The 15605-nt window shown below is 47.4% G+C and overlaps 6 protein-coding genes across 6 annotated transcripts; 4 read left to right on the forward strand and 2 right to left on the reverse strand.

Moving 5' to 3' along the window:
* Window positions 1–582: 582 nt before the first annotated feature.
* Window positions 583–4804, forward strand: FSUBG_11720 (uncharacterized protein; the record flags this gene model as incomplete). The annotated part of the gene is made up of 9 exons (XM_036676433.1): window positions 583–819; window positions 876–1004; window positions 1050–1106; window positions 1156–1355; window positions 1410–1659; window positions 1957–2887; window positions 2940–3367; window positions 3416–3631; window positions 3677–4804. The coding sequence occupies 9 exons, from the start codon at window positions 583–585 to the stop codon at window positions 4802–4804; spliced, it is 3576 nt and encodes a 1191-aa protein (XP_036532796.1).
* A 640-nt stretch (window positions 4805–5444) lies between these two features.
* On the forward strand, window positions 5445–6074 carry FSUBG_11721 (nadph-dependent fmn reductase; the record flags this gene model as incomplete). The annotated part of the gene is made up of 1 exon (XM_036676434.1): window positions 5445–6074. One exon carries the CDS (start codon window positions 5445–5447, stop codon window positions 6072–6074), a length of 630 nt encoding a protein of 209 aa, XP_036532797.1.
* An 873-nt stretch (window positions 6075–6947) lies between these two features.
* On the forward strand, window positions 6948–7953 carry FSUBG_11722 (uncharacterized protein; the record flags this gene model as incomplete). The annotated part of the gene is made up of 5 exons (XM_036676435.1): window positions 6948–6980; window positions 7034–7279; window positions 7333–7535; window positions 7592–7680; window positions 7736–7953. 5 exons carry the CDS (start codon window positions 6948–6950, stop codon window positions 7951–7953), a joined length of 789 nt encoding a protein of 262 aa, XP_036532798.1.
* A 701-nt stretch (window positions 7954–8654) lies between these two features.
* Window positions 8655–9405, reverse strand: FSUBG_11723 (endo-1 4-beta-xylanase A precursor; the record flags this gene model as incomplete). Its single annotated transcript, XM_036676436.1, has 2 exons — window positions 8655–9057; window positions 9110–9405. 2 exons carry the CDS (start codon window positions 9403–9405, stop codon window positions 8655–8657), a joined length of 699 nt encoding a protein of 232 aa, XP_036532799.1.
* Window positions 9406–12687: 3282 nt separating this feature from the next.
* FSUBG_11724 (uncharacterized protein) lies at window positions 12688–13044 on the forward strand (the record flags this gene model as incomplete). Its single annotated transcript, XM_036676437.1, has 1 exon — window positions 12688–13044. One exon carries the CDS (start codon window positions 12688–12690, stop codon window positions 13042–13044), a length of 357 nt encoding a protein of 118 aa, XP_036532800.1.
* Window positions 13045–13230: 186 nt separating this feature from the next.
* On the reverse strand, window positions 13231–14577 carry FSUBG_11725 (uncharacterized protein; the record flags this gene model as incomplete). Its single annotated transcript, XM_036676438.1, has 1 exon — window positions 13231–14577. One exon carries the CDS (start codon window positions 14575–14577, stop codon window positions 13231–13233), a length of 1347 nt encoding a protein of 448 aa, XP_036532801.1.
* Between the last annotated feature and the right edge of the window lie 1028 nt (window positions 14578–15605).

The following is a 15605-nucleotide window of genomic DNA, read 5'->3' on the forward strand; positions in this document are numbered from 1 at the left end:
AATGAGCTTCCATGTTCCGAGACGTGAGGTTATACGCCAAAGAATATCAGCCGCACAGTAGTCAAAGATTCGGCACATCAACAGTCCGAGCAGCAGGACGCCTCTTGAGATGGACCAACTATTCACGCGCGGTGACATTGTGGTGGGCGGCGTCAGCCTATGAGATAGTGCCGTGGCGTCGAGATTACACTGATCGAAAACGTATCTTCTCAGGCTTATACGAGTGGTTTGCATTACCTCCCAAACGTTGGATTAGTCTGTAGTGCGAATGCTTTTATATCAACTTCCCCGCCTTTCTCAGCATCAGAATTTTTTCAAACTTTCTTGAACTTATGAAGATAAATTTTTATTGTCATTAACTTGATAGAAAATGGCTACTCAAACAGGTATCATTATCGAAGGAGTCAACAAGCCTCACAAAGTTGTTGACAGCATTCTTCGTCCGTCTCCAGAAGGCAGGCAGGTGCTTTTGAGATGCCTCGCCGTAGGCCTTAATCCCATGTACGATACCGGATAACCGACCCAGTTAGAGCGTTTCACTAATAGCAGCGATGAAGTGAAGCTCTCCAGCATCACACTGGGATGATGGTAAATGAGTGGCCCGCGATCCTAGGCAGTGATGGCGCCGGAGTTGTCGTCGAAGTTGGACCTGATGTTAGCAGGCTGAAGGTTGGCGACTACGTCTACAGTTGTGCGTCAGTCGGTCAGAATCGATTCACACCATTTCAAGACGCTTATCTGGCCCGGGAAGATTTGCTGTTTATGAGGGGCAACAACATATCTCTTGAGGATAGCTGCACCATTGGAGCATGTCTGCTGGTAATTTTGAGACCTTGCAGACCAAAATTGAGAATATGAAGCTGACAGCTCACCAGACTTCAAGCATATGTCTCCTTGGTGGCGCAGGGCTCGAGCTTCATGACGACGGCAACAGAGCCCAGGAAAAAGACGAATGGATTGTCGTTCTGGGGGGCACTGGAAACGTTGGGCAATTTGCGATACAGGTAACAACCCGAGCCGTACAAAACTTCTATTTCTAACACTCTCAGCTGGGCAAAGTCTGCGGATACAAGGTTCTGGCGTCTTGCTCTCCGTCCAAACAATATGTGAGTCCATTTAACTAAGTGAGCATATCGCAGTGCTAACTCTACCCAGATTGCCGTCCGAAACGGAGCTTCAGCGACCTTTGACAGTCGTGAGACGATTGATGCGCAAGTCGCGGAAATCAAGAAGATGACTGGCGGAAACTTTGGCAAAATGATGGACGCGAGCACTTATGGTTACAAGGTCATGGTGAAAGCACTCGAAACCGCCTCCAATGCGAAAGAGAAATACCTTGCGTCGGTTGACTCTTGGTAAGTTCTCTGAACTCATTGTGAAGATCTAAAACACCACTCACGTATCACTAGGTCCCCATTCTCAACACCATCTTCTATTAATGAGTACAGAGCAGATCTTGGCCATCTCTGCCGCCCGAACGAGCGAGATGGGACGCAGATTACATCCGATATCGCCAACTGGATTCCGTTGCTTGAGAAGCGTATTGCTGCTGGGACTCTGAAGCCACTTGAGCATCATGTTGTTGACGGGATCGGATGGGAGAAGGTTATCCAGGGCATTCAAGATATGGAAAGTGGAAAAATCGGGAAGAAAATTGTTGTGAGAACCCAGGAAGAATGAAGAGGTCTTGTCACTTTTTCCATTTTGTATTTTCGCGATCGTCGATCTGCGCTGTTTGGCACAAATATGGAATGGTTTGCTGCCTGAGAAACCAATCACGAGATGCTGTGTGGCGCGTAAAATGCGACACAGCCCATCCCAGGCCAGTGCGGCTGAGTCTGCTGAGACACCAGGCGCTTCACAAGGCTCTCCCTTCTGTTCTGCCGCAAACATCTTGCTTTGTTCAAAGAAAACATCTTCCAGCTGCCTATTGGATATGTATCGTTTTAATCGTAGCATTTGCGGCATCGGTATATCGAAACCACCATGGAAGCTATCGGCGCGGGTGCCAGCACGCTGGCCTTTGTCCTCTTAGCCCTCAAGTCAGCCAAGATCATCAATGAGTCACTCTCGTCAATCAAAGATGCCCCTAGGGTAGTCTCCGGATTGTCCAAAGACCTAGAGTCGCTGCAATCCGTTCTCGGGCGGATATCTGGCAGCTCGCTGCAACACGCGCCGACAAGCACGATTGAGTCATTAAATGATATTCTGCAAGCATGCACAACAGAGCTGTCGAGCATTGAACGTCGGCTCGCAAAATTCTGTGCCAGCTCTGGCAGTAGTCGTTCCAGTCGCGTTTACAAAGGCCTTCTCGCGTACGTCAAGAAAGAAGATCTCGAGAATGCGCGAAGCCGGATTCGAGACAAGTCAACGCAAATAAACCTTTACCTCAGCCTTCTTCAAGCACAGTCACTTTTGCAAGTGTCATCGAGGATAGATACTCATGCCACGGCGACGGCAAGTATCCTGGAGCAAATACTTGGAGAGGTATCAAAACTTCACACAAGACTTGATCAAGATGCTACATCCAATGAGGTCGAGCAACTTCCAGCAACCGCAGATGATGACGCTATAGACAGCGCAATGGCTGGTCGACTTGGTGCCATGGCACTTTGTTCCGAGCTTGAGTCTAGCATCACCCGCTTTTCTACCCTCATAGACCATGACGGCCTGACCTTGGATGCCGATGATGCTGAGCAAATCATTGACGACTTACGGAAATTCGTTGTTATTGCCAGGGAGAGGTCGATCGAGAAGTCTGTACTCAAGAGCAACTGCAATAGCTACAGTGCGGTCACAGAAGACAATACGAAGGCGTTCGGTAGAGATCTGAAGCTAATAGAGGGACTGATTCTTTCCGCCCCCATCATTGCAATCAACCAGTCTGGTAACTATATCATTCATGGTTCCTGCGGACAATAGCTGACGCCACATACTAGTCTCTGGTTCTCGAAAACTTCGTTCTCACCTACCGCATGGTACGGTCATCAAGCAAAAGCGAATAAGGGAAGAGATCGATGTTGACCACGGTTATCTCACGATCTCAACCAACAAGAGAAGGCGAATATGTACCGCAAGCTCCTCTGACCCATCTGGAGGTGTCAAAACCTTTCGCGATGTTGTTGCTAATATCGTGTTCCGACCGTCGAATTCCCCCTGGATGTTTTCAGTCTCGCTTTCACAGGGTCAACTTTTCGATCGAAGCATTCAGAGTATCCCGCGAATATCTGTTTGTCGCATAGTCCCAAATGACTCGCCCGTCTTTACTTTGGTGAAACAGGGCTCCCTCAAGGAGTTCATAGCAATGCTGCAGGAGGGGAAAGCAAGCTTACGTGACCACGACGAGCAGGGTATGCCACTTCTACATGTAAGAGCCGACTATGGATACCTAGAGCTTGTACTAACCTGTGTGAAGTATGCAGCTACGGCGAGTGTGGAGATGTGCAAATTCTTGATCGAGTCTGGGGCAGACGTGGATGAGATGGGCGAACATACGGGTACTGCCCTCTCGCGTATAGCAGGGCTGGAACGACATGATACAACATTAGTACTACTGGAAAACATGGCTGATCCCACTTTGTCATACCCGGGTTGGGATAACCCGTTATCTACGGCCTGTAACCTTGATCTTGTGAGTATCCGAACGATAGCAAGTATGTGTACTGACACCATCTAGCCATCAGCAGAGCTCTTCCTTAAGCACGGGAGTCACTTCACGATGCATGACCTAGAGAGCTTCGACCTCAATGGAAGGACAAGACTTCACCAGGTTTGTATGGCAGAAACCAGGGACTCGAAGAAAGCAGTCTCTATGCTGGTGGCGGCTGGAGCCAGCCTTAACGCCCGTATAGCAAAGTCATGGTCTCCAGATGACCACCAAACGCTAGGGTTCACGTGCCTGCATAGCCTTGTTTATAAAGCTCATCGAAGCAGGGATCGAGACGAGCTGGAAGCTGTAGTCTTCCTGATCCGACAAGGAGCAGATATCCTTGCTGTTGACCATCATCAGCATAGCGTTTCAATGCGTGCATATTTACCCAACGATGGCGATAACCAGTACTCGTCCAAGGGGTCATACAGAGGTGATCTTTGGGACGCTGCTCTGACGATATGCGGCTATGATATCAACCCACATCGAGATGCATATCCCAGAGTGCCCAGGTATAACAGAAACTACAGAAGGAAGGACTTCGAGAGATTATGGGAGGGGTATGAAGCCCTGTGTCCGTATTGGGCAGATGAGCGATATCCAGAATCAGGCGGCGATGACGACTACTGGAAGCAACCTGTGAGACGCTGTGAGCATATCGCATGTTCAGATTGTGAAGAGCTTCCGGTACAAACTGATGAGCATGACGTGGAGCCAACAATAGACGCTCATATCCCAGGCTACGCCCAAGCTATATATCGCGAATGGTACTTGGCTCGCAGTCCGGAGTCCAACCCTAGGCCTTATATAGACCACCTTTCGAGCCATGATGACGATTATAACTATTATGACGATGATGACTATGATGAGGATGGAGAAGAGAGCAGTCCACCCATTGAGACCTTTGAGGAAGAAAGCAGGGAATCGAGTGTAGATGTGGGATCTGATGGCGGTGTTCGGTTTTACGATGAGATGGACAATCCTTCGCCACCGAGCAGTGAAGATGGGGAAGCAGCTTATGAGAGATTGGTTGGTCCATATCAAGATGAAGAGAGGGAGATTGACGATTACCCCACTTTTGTAGATAGATGGTTGGAGCACTACATTCGAGCGGCTGAAGAATATACAGGAGAGGATGATGAGATGGTGGACTGAAGAAATAGATTACTGTTTTTGGTCAAGCCTTGCTTGATACTCAGCGGTGACCGACAAGAAGAAACAACAGAGTAGATGATGTGAGATATCGGCTAAGCTCCGCCCCCCGGTTTTTGATGAAAGATCCCAAAACCTGAAGTCGTTCTTTAATCAATAATTAATAATATGCGGATCGAATCGTAATAAAACACATCAAAAAAGCGGCGTTTGCGGCACCGCTTTTGCCGATAATTGCTGACAGCTCTTAAGAGTCTGATCGAGGAGTGGCTGCTTACTGGCCCCAAATTGCTTACCATACCATTGAAATCCGAATACCCGAGCCGCGCGTGAGACAGCCGTGCCATGCAATGCCGCGGAGCCAAGCATCAGGCTTCCGCTGTATAGGCTACCCATCATCGACCGAAACGCGCGGGTAGAAGTCGGGATTTGTAAGAAAGCAGAACAGCCCATGTGCGTTGCGGGCGTAGGAAATTATTAATACTACAAGATGAGCTGGAGTGTCGCTGAAATTAATTAAGTATAAATAGGTTGTACTGGATAAAGTTTGACGAATATCCTTTCACTACATCTCCTCCATTGAAAGCAATCCCGTTATCCCGTTATCCCATTAAACCACAATTTTCCGAATCGCAAAAGGAATATGGCTGCCATCAAGAACATCGCTCTCATCACAACAAGCACTCGTAAGAGTCGAGTTGGCCCTCAGATCACCAGCGTCATCAACGACATCCTCACTGGTGACGCAGACGCCAGCAAGAACACCAAGATCTCCATAGTTGACATGGCAGACTTCAATCTCCCCGTCTTCGATGAAGAGATCATGCCCGCCATGGTTCCCGACAAGGGAAACTTCAAGAATGCCCACTCCATCGCCTGGAGTAATGAGATCAAGAAGTACGATGGCTACATCTTTATCATTCCCGAGTACAATTTTGGTCTTGCCGGCGGCACCAAGAACGCTGTCGATTACCTGTACAACGAATGGATTGGCAAGGGTGTTCTGATCATCAGCTACGGTATCTTTGGAGGTACTTCTGCAAGTGAATCACTTGATAAGACTTTGAAGGGCATGAAGCTCAACGTTGTTGATACTCGACCTGCTCTCGGATTTCATAGTGGTGTTGGTGATGATCTTTGGCTTGCTGTTGCTGGAAAGCTGGGCGATGACACCAAGAAGGATATCATTGCTGAGACGCCCACTATTCTCAAGGCTTTTGGCGAGTTGAAGGATCTGATGGACAAGCAGGTGCCCAAGGACAGCCAGAAATGATGCATAGATCACGAGCGATGGTCATTTTTTCCTATGTATAGAGTCAGTATATAAATTCAGGGATGTTCTGTTCTTGTAATTTTTGAAGCTTTTGATGAATGCTGTTTCACGTTGACATAGCTGCAATGTAAAAAGGGATGTTGAGATTTGTTTGGATACATGATATCCTAACCCATTGCTGAAAATGTCGCAAGAAATATTACGCTTTGCTCCGAGAAACCTGCCAAGATAGATCCCCCAATGATCAGAGGCTAGGCTCGTGCCACCAGTCTACTTAATTGTATCAGTCGACGTGACCTCAGTGCGCTGAAGATTGGTGGCTGTCCTGATATCAAATGGGCTGAAACCTTTCAGGGACGTGGGTATGTGGCGTCAAGTGCGGAGGTCTAGACGGCTCTCTGCGCAGATAAGCTCGGGGTCTAGAAAGCTGCCGATAGACCATTGACCTAGAGATGCATTTGCTAGATTAGGGTTCAAGTACGCGTCGCGTACATGAACCCGGGGACATGATCAGCCTTGCTTGTGGATGCATGAGGTTGACGTGATTATTACCGAATGTCATGACGGGAACAGTGGTAGATGGCGCTCTAGACCAGAATGTGGCTTGAAGGGTCTCAGATTGAACTTAGCAGATCACATCAGTTTCCCGTGCCCTGTTTCCGGGAGGAATGCAAATGCAAACTATCGCTGTTGCTTAGGCATGTGTGACTATTACATGTGCAGATCTCCCTTCTCTTCCGGGGACCGACCCCGTTCAACGTTCATGTTGCATTATCTGTTCCCGAGTGGTAATGCTAGCGACTAGGACTTCAACATCAAGGCGCGGTCCTCATCTCATCATTTGGTGCTGTACGAGACTCGGCAATCTTCAAGATGCCAATAGATCCAAGCGGTCCAACAGTCGTCGTGGGTCACCTCGCCTCTTACGACGACACGCGACATTGCTGAATAATTTGCAGGCTACTGAATGGGCCCTCATTTCTGTCGCGACCGTGGTAATTCTAGCACGGCTGTATCTCAGACTCATTCTACAACGACGAAGCCTACTCGCAAGTGATGTGCTCATGTGCGCTGCATGGGCTTCGGCCGTCGCTTTAGCAAGCTTCGATATCTACTTCTTACGTATAGGTATCTTCAAGCCTGGCACGACGTTCGATCTGGCCGGGTTTGAAGGAACTGCGCAAGAGGCCGAGAACTTCTACAAGGTATGTGCCCTAAACATCATCAAGGAACATCGCCGGCTAACATATTTGACAAGCTCTACTATTTTTCAACCTATCCCTTCTACACCACTTTGTACTTGTCCAAGGCAGCTCTGCTGGCAGTATACTTACAGATCTTCCCAAGCTTTATGGTTAAGCGGCGTCGATTCCTCTGGGCTGTTATCGTTTATGTTGCGATAGGTTTCATTGTTACAATATTGTTACTCAGTCTTTCTTGTTTACCAGTATGGAGAAACTGGTGGGTTTATGTGATAGTAGCCTATGCTTTGAGGTTTATACTAATATCCCTTGAAGGGCCTTATCGGACCAAAGATGCACCGTGGAGAGCATCAAAATCAACTTTGAGATCTCCTGGGTCCTGAACATCAGTGCAGATATCCTCAGTACGCCGTGGCCCCGCAAATTCTTAGTGATGTTCTAATCAATAATGATATATAGTTTTCATTCTACCCTGGCTCGTCATCCCCGAGCTAACACTAAGGAGAAGATTGAGATATAGTCTATACGCAACATTTCTTCTTGGTCTCATCAATATCATCTTCTGTGTAGTCCGTTTTGCTCAGATCCAACAATATGGTGGGGATTTGGTAATCACAATCAGTCTTGTCGGTAAGTATTCGAAATGGAACCTCGTCCCAGCGAAAGAAGAGTACTGATGCGGCGATCTGTCTCGTAAATAGAATTATGGAGTTTCATCGATGCTTGTATTGGTCTGATTATCGCGTGCCTTCCATCACTACGACCGTTCTTCAACTGGCGAGAAAAGATCCAGTACTATGGCCAGAGCAGCGGGCAAGATAGCAAAGGCCATTCAAGCCATAATTCGCGGAGGCCGATGATATCGTCAGAGCCAGAAATGTTGAGTCAGCCATCTAACGTTCACTTGAGTGAAGATATGCAACGAAGATTCTCAGGAGTATAAAAATGAAATGCAAGAGGGAATCTCGGTCTTAAGAAAAGAGTGCTGTATTATTTATCATGATATACCCTTCTGTTCAATTGGCTTTATATTATACCAAGGTTTTTGAGTCGCTCAAGCGACTCAGAAATTGAAATTTGTTGGTGTCTACGGGAACTGGTATATGCTTCACCAGGCTGCTTAGGTCGCATATTACTCTATGTTGGCCAAAATAACTTTAAGTATGCAAAAAGCCGTGCAAGCCGGCTATCGTTATATGTTCAGTCAGATGCTAAGCTATGTACAATGAAGTAAAGACCGGTCCTGAGTGAAGTCCAGTCACAAGTCCGGACTCGTAAATACGTAATCCCATCTCTGGAACTTCTGAAGATACAAGGAATGACTATCTTCGAGAGACTGTCATATCATGATCCCAGAGCTTCCAGTCATAATGCCTCTTTACTGGGAGACAGTCATGCTGGCAGAGCCAGAGCTGTAGTAGCCCTCAACAGCAAGGATCTGATAGTTGTGGGTACCAAGGTTGAGGCCGACGTTCTTCCAGGCCTGGAAGTGAGCACCGGTGTTGACGGATCCGCTGGAACGCTTGTTGCGTCGAACAGACCAGAACTGCTGAAAGGTCTTGTTACCCTCAATGGAGGGGGCGTTGACACGGGTGCTGACGTAGATGTCGTAGACAGATCCGTCAACAGTGACCTCACCCTTCTTGGTACCGCCGGAAGAGGGGTTGTAGGTGCCGAAGTTCTCAACGATGTAGTACTCGATGAGAGGATTCTGGGTCCATCCGTAAACAGCGAGGTAGCTGTTGCCGTTGATGTTGTAGGTACCAGAGTACTTGATGGTGCTGAATATGAAGTTAGCATGAAGCTCCTCGAAGCAGTGCAGGTGAGGCCTACCGAGCAGCACCGGGCATCCAGCCCTTTCCACCGACGTGGTTACCATTTCCACTCCACTGCATGCTGAACTGACCACCGTTACCGTTGGTGTAGGTGACAGAGTTGGGTGTATCAGTCCAGAAAGAGAAGTAGTAGCCACCGCTTGTGCCAGTAGTGGGTTGAGTGCGCTTGTCGAGGACGTTTGTGGGAGGGTCACGCTCGACAACGCTCATGCCATCAACGGGCTGAGCGGAGGGGAGGGCCATGACGCCAGTGACAGCCGAGACGGCGGCGAGGAGAGAGGTGAAGGAAACCATTTTGATGATGTTGGCTTGAAGACTGTCGGAGACTGAAGCTGTTGGTTGATGGGATGAAGAGACTGATCGATGAGGACTCTGGTCGTATTTATATTGCCAAGTGGTAGCACCTAGGCGATCCTTAGTTGCTTTACCTCATCCGAGTCTGGCCCAAGTTCGGGAGCTTGTGGGGAAAAGGAGTTGCATAACATGGATGTGAAAGTGTCCGAGATCGATCTAAGTCTGTACGAAGTGAATACCCAATTTTGCCGGCCAGATAACCACTGGGAAAGTAAGGATCAATAGAAATGCTTGTTTGACCAGTTGACAGCAGTCACCCCAATGTGATTAGTGGGTCGTTGATATCCCGGAAACTGAACTAGGCCAGTAGTCATCTCCGTACTATGAAACATGCTAACCGTAGGGATCTGGTTTATCCGGCCTTTGTGCAATTTCGGAGGAACAATGCCCGGATCGTCCGATTTAGGACAAGACATGATCTTGAATGGGGAAAGCAAAAGTCGGCATTCGTAACATCGAGCCACATGGCATCGATGCAAGTCTTGCCATAGAGCCACCTCGAACGGGGCGGAGGTTGCATTGACTGCCGAAGACCCCAGACATGGCCGCGAGCTAGGAGCTGGGCCGAGAACTAACGTCTTTGATTAGGAAGGGGAGGATGAGGATCGGTCATTCAGCCTAAAAACCAAGGTTGCGTTTCAGGAGATCAGCGTGAGGGTGCATGGTGTATAGCTGACATCTATTAAGATGTAAAACAACGAACCCAGTCTAGAACTTGCTCATGACTCAGGGATAACACGAGAAAGCACACTTGTTTAGCGATCCTTTGCCCTGGTAATTGGTGCATTTATTCGGGAATGATCCGTGCTCAGTGCACACACGGTTAAAACCGAACGATCATGGTGTCTTTGACAGAACAGATGCTCCACTGGCTCAGGTACGTACGTAGGCATTGGATAGCGGTCTGACATACAACTTGGCCTCGGCTAAATTTGAGAAGGATCCAAAGTGATGAGAGGTTCCGCCAAGCCGCGTTTTAGTGGCGATGTAACTCCAACACTTTAAATCCAAGGCACGTATCAATGCATTATGAGCTTGCGGGGAACGCCAAAATGATCGAATCAGGGTATCACATCGTGGTCTCTCCAAGGCATCGGACCTCTAGGCTCTACGCTGTCATGGAGACTTGGATGACCCATTCAGGCAAAATGCCAATGCCGAACTTTCATCCAGCCAAGACTGTTCCTGCGCCGTGATTAACCGCCAAGATGAGCCTTCAACTCGGCACAATGTTGCTGTCATAGACCCTCGCGACAGTCTCAACAAGCACATACGACCAAAGCTCGTAGAAAATACGGGATCCCGTCCGCTCTCCCATAGTCAAGCTGCGAAGCGCTGGATTAGTAGTTGGGTCGGTGACGACCAGCGAATCCCCGGTGTTGTATGTTATTTTTGCCCCGTAGACAAGTGGAGGAACTTGTCGGGCCGGCTACTTTTTTGCTGTGCCATGATAACTCGTGAGATACTTCGTACAATCGTGGTTGGGATGTGAAACCCCTAGCTATAAGCCGCATTGTCCAGAAGCCGGGGTAGATTCATATTATGCAGACTTCGCAGTTGGCGAAACTCTGCATATGATCATCTTACCAATCTTGCCTCATTTGCTGCGAATATCATATCAGGCTGTTGTAAAAATTGACGATGCAGGCTGAGCTGAAACTGTATTATCCAGAATATTATAAACCGTATATTGTTCGCGTTCGTTCCGAATGTCCCAAGTAGGAATCACTCCACGACTTCCGAGCAATGGTCTATTCGAATCGAGCAGTTTGTGCTCTACTCGTGCAGGTTCTCTGAATTGGTTGAGGATGTTTCTGAAGCAATATCACGCCACTCTCCTGTGCGGGAAGAGAGAATTTCAAGACGAGCGACGAGATTGGGCAGATAGTGAGTCGTAATAAGAGTACTGTGAGAGTGAGACCCTCTTTACATCGTCTATCATCAGCTGGACAGGATTGTTTTTAGTGAGAGGTTGATGCAAACTGAAAATCTTAAGAAGTGGTAACAAATTAATCAGGACTCTTGTATCGGTTCAAGTCAAGCTATCTCCTTCAATCTGCGCATATTTTCTGCCATTATTGAAACGAGCCCAATGCAAACCCTTTGCCTCGATGTGTAGCCGAGCGCTGATGAAACAGCTTTTTGTCTCGTGAAGTTGGATTGAAAGAAAAATGATTAACGCGGTTAAATACAGATTGCTAGAAATTTTATACTGGATCAAATTAGGGTATTAGAAACTAAGGTACTAAATTCTCTCCAAGAATAAAGAAATAATTGTAGCTCTGACTTCATGAAGTATCGGGTAAGCATCGTTTAGCCTCGTTTAGCCACCGAATAGAGTTTGCTGGGATTGGGTGGAGATTGTTTTCGATTGCCCACTAACTAAGCCCCTACAGAAACGGGCCTCCGAGTGCTATGGCGCTATCTGCAGCACTAGGCGATTAGCAATATCAAACACGAACAAAACTTAACTGGCGAAATTTCTGTTTGGTCAACTGATTGATCTGAGAGTTGATTATGGCATATTAAGAGAGACTTAATAATCGTTAGAGTACTTATATCTAAGTTTAAAAGATTCATTTGCCGTAGATTACTGACATTTGCTGAACCCTGGGGTAAGGAATCCGCGGTTAGAAATCTACGACAGTTCGAGGCAAACACGTCTGACTGGGAGGACTGAATTGGAAGAGGTTATGAGAAGATGGAAACAGACTGTAGGAAAATGGTATTCTATTTAGGGATGATAACCTTATCGTGAAGGATCTGCCCGAAGATAGTTTGAACACACTCCCATCAATTGGGTGCACTCTTAACCGTGAACGGTTATTTCCCAGCCGATCATCAAGGATGTTCACGTAATGTGATGTTGAAGACAATGACGAACCTGAATGTTAGACTACAAAGTTCATCGCACGCGTGGAACACCTACCGAATACAGATGAACATGCGATCAGTATAGGCACTGCAGGGAAGTGCGAGCGAACAGAAAAACAGGTCGCTTTCATTATGAGCCTGAATAAACCATATCCTTATCTAACTTCCCTTCGTACCTGCTGTTCAGCTTTCACTTACCAACTCTGAAAAGGCGTCGAGAGTTTAATTTCTTGTCCTTAAATATGCATGCCTTCCCCTACTGTCAAAAGTGTATCAAGTTTATCCTCGCATCATCACCCCGTCACATACCGCACACCTTAAAACATATCCTACGCAAGAAATTCTACCATGGACGACTTACCCTCCTGCGCATCGGAGCTACGTAAACAAAAGCTATTTAAAAAGCAAAAACAGGACCCATCGCTGGCCATGGATACTCCTTCTGGACTTCCATCGACAACCGCAAAGCCCAAAAGCTATGCTGCCGCACTCAGGGCACCACGACCGCCACCTGGACCGACACCGCTCACAATGGGAGCTTTAGCCCGCCTCGAGGTCAAACAGATCGAAGAAGAGGTGCGAGCGGCAAACTCTTGGGCCGGTGAAGACCCCGCCGTTCGAATCAAGGAATGGGTTTTCCGGATTAGAGCTAGTCAGAATGGAAAGGAATTGATTCATCCAGAGAACCAATCTCGGTCAAAATAATGGGATTGGTTCAGGACTTGGCCTTGGTCGAAGGACTTTAATAAAGTGAATCGGATATTCAAACTGGCATAGGTTTCGCATTCGACAATTGCTATGAGGTGTAGAAGGAAACGAAGAAACTGACAAAGGGATATTATCGGGAGCATTTTAACGACGAAATTCAATTTTATTATTCATTACAAAGAATTATTGCTCAGGCTGTGAATGCCTCCTTTCCGACTCGATATATGACGGCAATGAACTGGAACATCTCGCGCTGCTTTCAGGAAGCCCAATATCCTCAGTGTCGGGCTGCACATCCCCATTCTGCTCCTCCATTGTGAGCTGTACAGGAAGTACCAGCTTCAGTGTTGTTGACGCAACATTAATAGTTAGATGTAGTTGATATGTCCTGGCAATCAGGCAAGAATAAAAAGTAGGCAAAAACATTTTCTTATCGCTCGCGAAGCTCGTGATAGGTATTTCGATATGGCTGCTGAATGATTCCGCAGTCTCAGTGACAATACTGTCTGTTTGTTTTGGTGAATTCTTCTCCCAGCTCAAGCTGACCTCTGATTTCTTGATGAGACTCTCGGAGCCGTTGTAGCAGTCTCTCGCATTGACGATATGAGGGAGCTGTTGCATGGGCTCATCCTGTGACCATGTCTCTGATTCAATCTTTGCAGAAACAGTGCATGATTGTGGTAAACTAGTCTTTTGGTTGCTCAGCTTTAGTCTGAGAGAAGTTGCAATCGTTGTAGGATGGAAATTCTTCCCGCTGGACTCAAGGATGATCGCGTTGGGTTGATCAGTATATAATGTGACCTCACCCGAAGAGCGACTAAAGACATTGGATTTGAGTTGCTTCGATGACCCGAACTTGAAAGTTCGGTTTGCTGTCGGGATCTTTAAGGGCGGATGTTCAACATGGCCTGGCAAGAACTGAACAGTCTCTTTGGCTTCCATCTTGGCATACTCTGGGTTTGCCGAGTCCCAAACCTGAGCAATAACACCGTAGTCAACACGCACGCCTCTTGGGACCATGGCATCACTCTCCCAGCCCGTGACACTGGGTGGGAGCTGCGAGTGCAGCTGTCGCGTTTCTTGCCATATGACGTTATGCGAACAGGCTTCTGTACCGAGGCCATTGGGTAGTACAAAGTAAAATGGAACCGTGTAAGTCTCGTTTGCTTGTAGGACCTTATTCGCTGGCAATGCCGCTTCCTCAATTGGCATCTCTAGATCAAGTAATCGATGCCATGTCTCAAATGATAAGTTGGCATTGGGTCGCTCGACGCTTGAGTCGCAAACAAATTTGATGGACATCTTTGTGAAAGGAATCTGCTTCTTAGGCTTGATGTTGACAGTGCCCATGACTATGGAGCCAGGACGATAGCGCTTAGATGCATAATGATCATGAATATTAATGGCCAAGCCATTTTTCTTAGGGGGTAAGATAGAATTAAGGCTCTGTAGGGCTGATGGGTTGAACGGGCTAAGCACCGGGCGTGTCTGAAGAGGGACGCCGGATCTTTGCGTGTAAGGAGGCTCCATATTGACGATACTGGTGGGAATTGATCTGACATCTTGGCGATATTTGGCCTTATTGTTATACAATTTCTGCCTGACTAGGCATCTGCACTTTTCTTGATGAGTCGTGTCAATTGATCAAGGCAAGTGACTCACGAATTCTGCGTAATACATAGCATCGGCTTAATCTGACCCGACTGTTACGCCTGGAAATAATATGCGCGTCGGGGCAGACCGCGTAATTGAGTCACTGGGTGTCGCAAGCACAGTCATCAGCTAGATTATTGATCCGTCAGCCAATTAAAAGCCCAGCAAGATCGATTAAGATTCACGATTAAGGGATTTCTTATGCACCTTTTTAGTGCAGCACGGCACGTATGATCCGAATTAAGGTAGTGCTCCGTCTGGGCTGATTAATACTCAACGACGACGCTAAACACCAGAGATGAAATTGACGTGATTGGAGGGAAAAGGCATCGCGGAGGGAATGCTAGCGTCAATGACAGAATCCTCCACGACAGCGGAATTCATAAGTGCTCACGCAATCCTCTTGAATTACAAAGCCAATGGCTTGATGATTTGGAAGAAAGTGTTCAACATCACTTACGAATCTCAGACTGGGATCATTGCACCATCGATATCACCATATGCGGATGACTGCCTGCAGGTAATGTAGAGCCTATGATGCGGAGAAATACAAGGAACTATAGTCACAATTGGTCTATATTGATGGTTCTGGCAGAGTCGAAAATGCAATTGGCTGTTATACAGAAGCCTCGATCTTAATACTTGGTGGCTCTATGCCACTCGAGGGATAATCTTGGAGCCTGGCCATGAGTCCATGACGATATCCATAACTCTTCAGGCAGTATCTCTCTACTTCAACTGCCGCGCGTTACACGCAGGCCAACGCGAGGAACGAGCCAGAGGAAAACCACGCAGACATCATTCCAGCTTCAGCATACGGTAATGCCTGTCCTAATCCGAACCGAGTCGACAACAACGATGCGTGCTGGCAAGATAAGATCCCTTGCATATATCCTGGAATCAGA

The sequence above is a fragment of the Fusarium subglutinans genome (genome assembly GCF_013396075.1).
Source record: "Fusarium subglutinans strain NRRL 66333 chromosome Unknown NRRL66333_c0000230, whole genome shotgun sequence".
NCBI lineage: Eukaryota > Fungi > Ascomycota > Sordariomycetes > Hypocreales > Nectriaceae > Fusarium > Fusarium subglutinans.